Source organism: Heterodontus francisci, chromosome 34, assembly GCF_036365525.1.
Source record: "Heterodontus francisci isolate sHetFra1 chromosome 34, sHetFra1.hap1, whole genome shotgun sequence".
Lineage (NCBI taxonomy): Eukaryota > Metazoa > Chordata > Chondrichthyes > Heterodontiformes > Heterodontidae > Heterodontus > Heterodontus francisci.
The window spans coordinates 25,371,478-25,378,010 of NC_090404.1; the positions used below are offsets into that span (position 1 = coordinate 25,371,478).

At 48.5% G+C, this 6,533-nt stretch overlaps 1 protein-coding gene across 1 annotated transcript; it reads left to right on the forward strand.

Annotated features, from left to right (window-relative positions):
- Positions 1–438: 438 nt before the first annotated feature.
- On the forward strand, positions 439–6,146 carry LOC137348521 (zinc finger protein 229-like). Its single transcript, XM_068013829.1, has 3 exons — positions 439–771; positions 1,635–1,757; positions 3,636–6,146. Exon 3 carries the CDS (start codon positions 3,721–3,723, stop codon positions 5,284–5,286), a length of 1,566 nt encoding a protein of 521 aa, XP_067869930.1. The 5' UTR covers positions 439–771; positions 1,635–1,757; positions 3,636–3,720; the 3' UTR covers positions 5,287–6,146.
- Positions 6,147–6,533: the final 387 nt, after the last annotated feature.

Here is a 6,533-nt window from a genome sequence, read left to right on the forward strand (position 1 = left end):
AGCCTCCCAGCTCACCCACCAGCTCCATCGCTCCCTACGCCGCTTGCAGACTGCAGGGCGACTCACAAACGTCCCTCCACAGCCATCACTCACTGCGCATGCTCCAAGCACTGCGCTTGCGTACTCGGTACTTCGCGCCTCCCACCTTTCACCTGACAGCTCACAATGTCCGGATGATTGACGGCAGATCGGATCAATAGCAGGAGTGGGCAGGAGGAGAGAGGCGGTCCCGTCCGCTCCTTGCCTCAAGCTCCGCTCCGCTCTCGCTGGAGTTCCGCCCCCCCCCACCCCCCCCCCCACCACTCTTCACTCGCTCCGATTGGTTGGAGGATCAAATGCCCGCTCGGTCCTCCAGTCCCGCCCCCGCACTTTCTATTCGTCCAGAGCAGCCGTCAATCAGTCGGGCCGTGTGAGCTGAGCATGCGCGTTTGGCAGGGTCTGAGGCAGAGAGTGCGGTTGCCGCAGGTGAGAGGGAGGCGGGTTAATAAAGCCCGGGGCTCGCAGGCTGCAGACACACCGAGTGTGGAGACAGGAGACAATCTAAACAGAGAGATCACAACAAACAACAAACAACAAGATCAACCCCCAGCCGCGGCTTCCACCGCTTCCCTCCGGCCCCGATCTCAACAAAGAGCCGAGAACAGAGACTGTCCCAAAATCCAGGAGAGGCAGGGAGCGTCTCTAAATGGAGGAGAAATGGAGACTGGATTCGTGGTGGGGGAGCTTCAGAAACACACATTGTAGGCCGTAAACCCGTTTAATAATCTCCAGGTATAACCTTTGCATCTGCAGGGTTTTCTCCCAGTAACAGACCCAGGTTAATGGTCGCCAGCATTTCAGCTCTTTTGGAGGAATTAAGGATTAATAACATGTAAAATCAAAGCCAAAAACTTCAAAGGAAACTTAGCTCAGTTATAGAGGGGTCTGGGGAGGGGAGGGAGGGAGGAACCATTTGGGACACAGCACAGGGCAGGAGGTCCCCCCTCCCCCACTCCCTTGTTCCACAAAGACTCCCCTTGGACTGGACCACACCTGGGCAGGGCTGGCTCAAGGTGCAAGAAGCTGCTAGGCTGAGCTGTGGACTGGGAGGAGTGGGGGGTTTGACTGACAGGCCTGGGGAGGGGGATATCAGGGCAGGTACACCCACTGCTCCATCTTTTCCTCCTGGGATGTTTTACTGGAGTTGTACTGGTGAGTGTTTCTAAACTCTGTCTCCCTATCCCCGTAATGTCGGTGGATTGTAGGTTGCTGTGAGTGTTGAACACAAGAAATAGGAGCAGGTGTAGACCATATGCCCCATCAAGCCTGCTCTGCCATTCAAAATGATCATGGCTGATATTAGGCTTCAACTCCACTTTCCTGCCCGCTCACCCTTGATTCCCTGAGAGACAAAAAATCTGTCTTTCCCAGCCTAAACATATTCAATGATGCAGCATCCACAACCGTCTGGGGTAGAGAATTCCAAAGATTCACAACCCTTTGAATGAGGTAATTTCTCCTCTATATTGCCTCTCAGAACAATGTGCAGCATGACACGTTCACTGCCATCCTGGGTCAAGAGGCAGGAGGAGAGAATGTTCTGAATTTCTATCCTAGACTGACAGTGATGGCTTTTGTAAACTCTTTATTTGCAGGGTATTAGAAATGGAAGATTTTCAAATAGAAAGCTCAAACCAGGCATCACATCAAGATCTGACAGAGTGACTCGATTCATCAGGACCTGAATATCATCGACCTTTGAATGTGGAAGGAAAAAGGTTTGTCCGTTCTGTCTGTGGGAAAGGATTTCAGGTATCAGTGTGACTGGAAAAGCACTGAGATACACAAAGCCCTGGTTAGACCACACCTGGAGTATTGTGTTCAGTTCTGGGCACCACACCTTGGAAGGATATATTGGCCTTGGAGGGAGTGCAGTGTAGATTTACCTGAATGATATCTGGACTCCAAGGGTTAAATTATGAGGAGAGTTTGCGCATGAGTCTTAGCATCATTATGGCACAGAAGGAGGACAGTCGGCCCATCAAGTCCATGCCAGCTCTCTGCATAGCAATTGCATCAGTCCCATTCCCCCACTCTATCCCCGTAGTCCTGCAGGTTTATTTCCCTCATAGAATCATAGAAAGTTTAAGGCACAGAAAGAGGTCACTTGGCCCATCATGTCTGCCAGCCAAAAAAACGAACCACCGATACTAATCCCACCTTCCAGCATTTGGTCCGTAGCCCTGCAGCTTATGACATTTGAGGTGTATATCCAGACTCCTTTTGAATGAGTTGAGGGTCTCTGCCTCGACTACCCATTTAAGCAGTGAGTTTCAGACCCCCACCACCCTCTGGGTGAAAAAGCTTGTCCTCGTCTCCCCTCTAATTATTTTACCAATCACTTTAAATCTATACCCCCTCATTACTGGCCTCTCTGCCTAGGTGAATAGACCCTTCTCCTCCACTCTATCCAGGCCCCTCAAAATTTTGTACATTTCAAGCAGATCTCCCCTCAGCCTTCTCTGTTTCATGGAGAACAACCCCAACCTATCCAGTCTTTCCTCATAGCTGTATTCGTCCAGTCCTGGCAACAGCCGGGCTACGGGCCATGTGGTGTAGGTCCATTCAAAGTGCAGTTAGGGAGGGAGCTACAGAATTCTGACCCAGCGAAATTAAACATTTTATATATTTTCGATTTATTTCTATTCAGCTGTTTAAATAGTGAGTGTCACAGCTTCACTTCAGCTTTGGAAATAAAGACAGAAACTGCTGAAAATCCTTAGCTTCTGTGGAGAAACTTTTCATCCAAACTTTCAGCTGAAATGTTCACTGTGTTTCTGTCTCCACAGATGCTGCAGGAACTGAACTGATCTGCTGACATTCCCAGTATTTTCTCTTTTTATTTCAGATTTCCAGCATCCACAGGCTTTGGTTTTATTGCAGGCTTTATACAAATTTTTTTTGAAAGGTATTTCTTGGGAAGTGGACATTGCTGCCAAAGCGCAGCACATATTGTTAGTCACTGCTGCTTGAGATGGTGATTGTCGGGCCACCTCTTGAACTGCTACAGTCCGTGTGGTAAATGTACTCCCACAATACAAGCAGTTATAGGATTTTGACCCAGCGACAGTGAAGGGACGGTAAGAGGTGTCCATGTCAGGACAGTGTGTGTGTCTTGGAGCTGATGGTTTTCCCATGTATTTATATGGGGAGAAAGCGGGAACGTGGCACTGAATTAGACGATCAGCCATGATCTTTTTTGAATGGCGGAGCAGTCCCGAATGGCCTACTCCTCCTCCTATTTTCTTTGTATCCATTGCATTCATTCTTCTAGGTGGTGGAGGTTGTGGGTCTGGGAGATTCTGTGAAAATCTGGTTGAGTTGCAGATGTATGAAGTCCATCTCCTGCACCTCTCTCTCTCTGTCCCCTCCCATAGAGGGCAGAGTCTTGTGTAGGTCCAGACTGGGTGTCAGGTTCCCTTCCCTGAAGGACATTAATGAACCAGTTGGGGTTGTGCGTCAATCCAGCAGCTTTCATGGTCACTTTTTCCTAGTGCCGGCCCCATAAATTACCAGATTCATTCAGCTCCATTTCACAATTTGTTTTTGTGGGTTCTCTCACACGCTCTCTTTTCTGTTTTAAATTCATTCGACAGGACTTTCGAAGGGAAAATCAAACGTCACAGCAAGATCTGACAGTCACTCGCGTCATCAGCATCTGAATATCATCAGCCTTTCACCATGGAAGCAAAAAGCCCCGCCCACAGTGTGGGGAAACCATACACGTGTTCTGTGTGTGGACGAGGCTTCAGCCGATCATCTGGCCTGTTGAGACACAAGCGCAGTCACACTGGGGAGAAGCCGTGGAAATGTGCGGACTGTGAGAAGGAATTCAATTACCCGTCTGAGTTGGAAACTCATCGACGCAGTCACACTGGGGAGAGGCCGTTCACCTGCTCCATGTGTGGGAAGGGATTCACTCAGTTATCTATTCTGCTGACCCATCAGCGCATTCACACTGGGGAGAGGCCATTCACCTGCTCTGTGTGTGGGAAGGGATTCACTCATTTCTCTTCCCTGCAGAGACACCAGCGAGTTCACACTGACGAGAGAAAGTTTAAATGCTCCGACTGTGAGAAGAGCTTTAAAAGCCCACATGCACTGAGGGAGCACCAGCACATTCACACCGGTTCTGCACCGTTCAGCTGCTCTCACTGCGGGAAGAGGTTCAGGGGATCATCCAAGCTACTGAGACACCAGCAACTTCACACTGGAGTGAGGCCGTTCACCTGCTCCATGTGTGGAAAGGGATTCACTGATTCATCCGCCCTGCTGACACACCAGCGAGCTCACACTGATGAGAGACCTTATAAATGTCCCAACTGTGGGAATTGCTATAAGAGTTCTGGAGAACTGGTATCCCATCAACGTGTTCACACTGACGAGAGACCATTCAAGTGCTCTCACTGTGGGACTGGGTTCAGACGATCAGGCAACCTCAGTGTCCACCAGCGAGTTCACACCGGGAAGAGGCCGTTCACCTGCTCCGAGGGTGGGAAAGGATTCACTCTCTCATCCGCCCTGCTGAAAGACCAGCGAGTTCACACCGGGGAGAGGCCATTCATCTGCTCTGAATGTGGGAAGGGATTTACCTGTTCATCACATCTGCTGAGACACCAGCAGGTTCACACTGATGAAAGACCTTTTAAATGCCGGGACTGTGGGAATTGCTATAAAAGTTCCCAGGGACTGGTGTCCCATCAAAATGTTCACACTGACGAGAGACCGTTCCGGTGTTCTCACTGTGGGACTGGGTTCAGGCGATCTTCTGACCTCACTGTACATCAACACGTTCACACTGAGGAGAGACCGTTCACCTGTTCCAAGTGTGGGAAAGGATTCACTCAGTCAATGCAGCTCAGTAAACATCAGCTTGTTCACACTGATAAGAGACCTTTTCAGTGTCCGGACTGTGAGAAGAGCTTTAAAAGTAAAAAGAATCTGCTGAAACACCAACGCACTCACACTGGGGAGAGGCCGTTCACCTGCTCTAGTTGTGGGAAGGGATTCACTCAGTCATTCAACCTGTTAACACACCAGCGAGTTCACACTGGTGAAAGGCCGTTCACCTGCTGTGTGTGTGGGAAGGGATTCACTCAGTCATCTGCCCTGCAGCGACACCGGCGAGTTCACACTGGGGAGAGGCCGTTCACATGCTCCGTGTGTGGGAAGGGATTCACTCAGTCATCCAACCTGTTGTCACACCAAGGAGTTCACACTGGGGAGAAACATTGTGGGAATCTATAAATGTTCTGAGGAACTGATGTCCCATCAACGTGTTCACACTGACGAGAGACCATTCAATGCTCTCACTGTGGGACTGGGTTCAGACAATCTTCTGACCTCCGTGTCCACCAGCGAGTTCACACTGGGGAGAGGTCATTCATCTGCTCTGTGTGTGGGAAGGGATTCACTCAGTCATCCCACCTGCTGACACGAGTGAGTTCACAGGTGATTACAGGGGTTGGATTCTGCTGTTGCTGCTGTAAATCACATCCAGGACTGAACCATGTTCATTCTGACTGTTGGGGTTTATTTCTGATGTCAGTTAACCCTCTTGAGACTGAGCGTGTGCCCCACAGCCTGTCTCCTTCATGTGTGAATAGACCATCATGTCTGTAAACCTCGTTTTCAATTTAAATCCACTCAGTAAATGTACTGAACAAAAGATGAACAATAAACAGATCACAGGCCAATCCTGCAGCTCTATATTGACAGGAGAAAATCTGTTCTTTAGCTTGAGAACGAGGCTGTTTAAGCTCTGAATGTTTGTTAACACCAGCAGACTTGAGCTGTTTGATAGACAGGCTGTTCACAGCTGTTAACATGTCAGATATTGAAGGAATTACTCTTAAAGTAAACTCACCAATTTATAACCTCAGACTCCGGTCCCTGCTGTAATTAATACTCAGCATCCATTAGTGCTGATTTACAGTCAATCACTGAATAACCAGGTTAACCTTTGTTACTTGTTTTGTGAAATACTCTCCCTATTAGTGTCAACTGCTGGATAACTCTGATTACATTTCTATGTGTTTATACATGTCTATAAAGTGTCTGTGTGTCCAGATTTAACTAAGTTGTGATTTGTAACCAATAAATGATGTTTTGGGCATGACTTGTAATCTGGTATCTTGGTGATTTGTCAAGAAAGATTTAATTCACTCACTCAGCAGCTCGAGAGGAACCAGACTGAGGTTTAATGAACATAAGAAATAGGAGCTGGAGGAGGCCATTTGGCCCTTCGAGCCTGTTCTGCCATTCACCAAGATTATGGCTGATCTTCTACCTCAACTCCACCTTCCCACACTATCCCCATATCCCTTAATTCACTCAGTACCCAAGAATCTATCAATCTCTGTCTTAAATATACTCAACGACTGAGCATCCACAGCTCCCTGGGGTAGACAATTCCAAAGATTCACAACCCTTTCAGTGAAGAAATTTCTCCTCATTTCAGTCCTAAATGACTGACCCCTTATCCTGAGACTGTG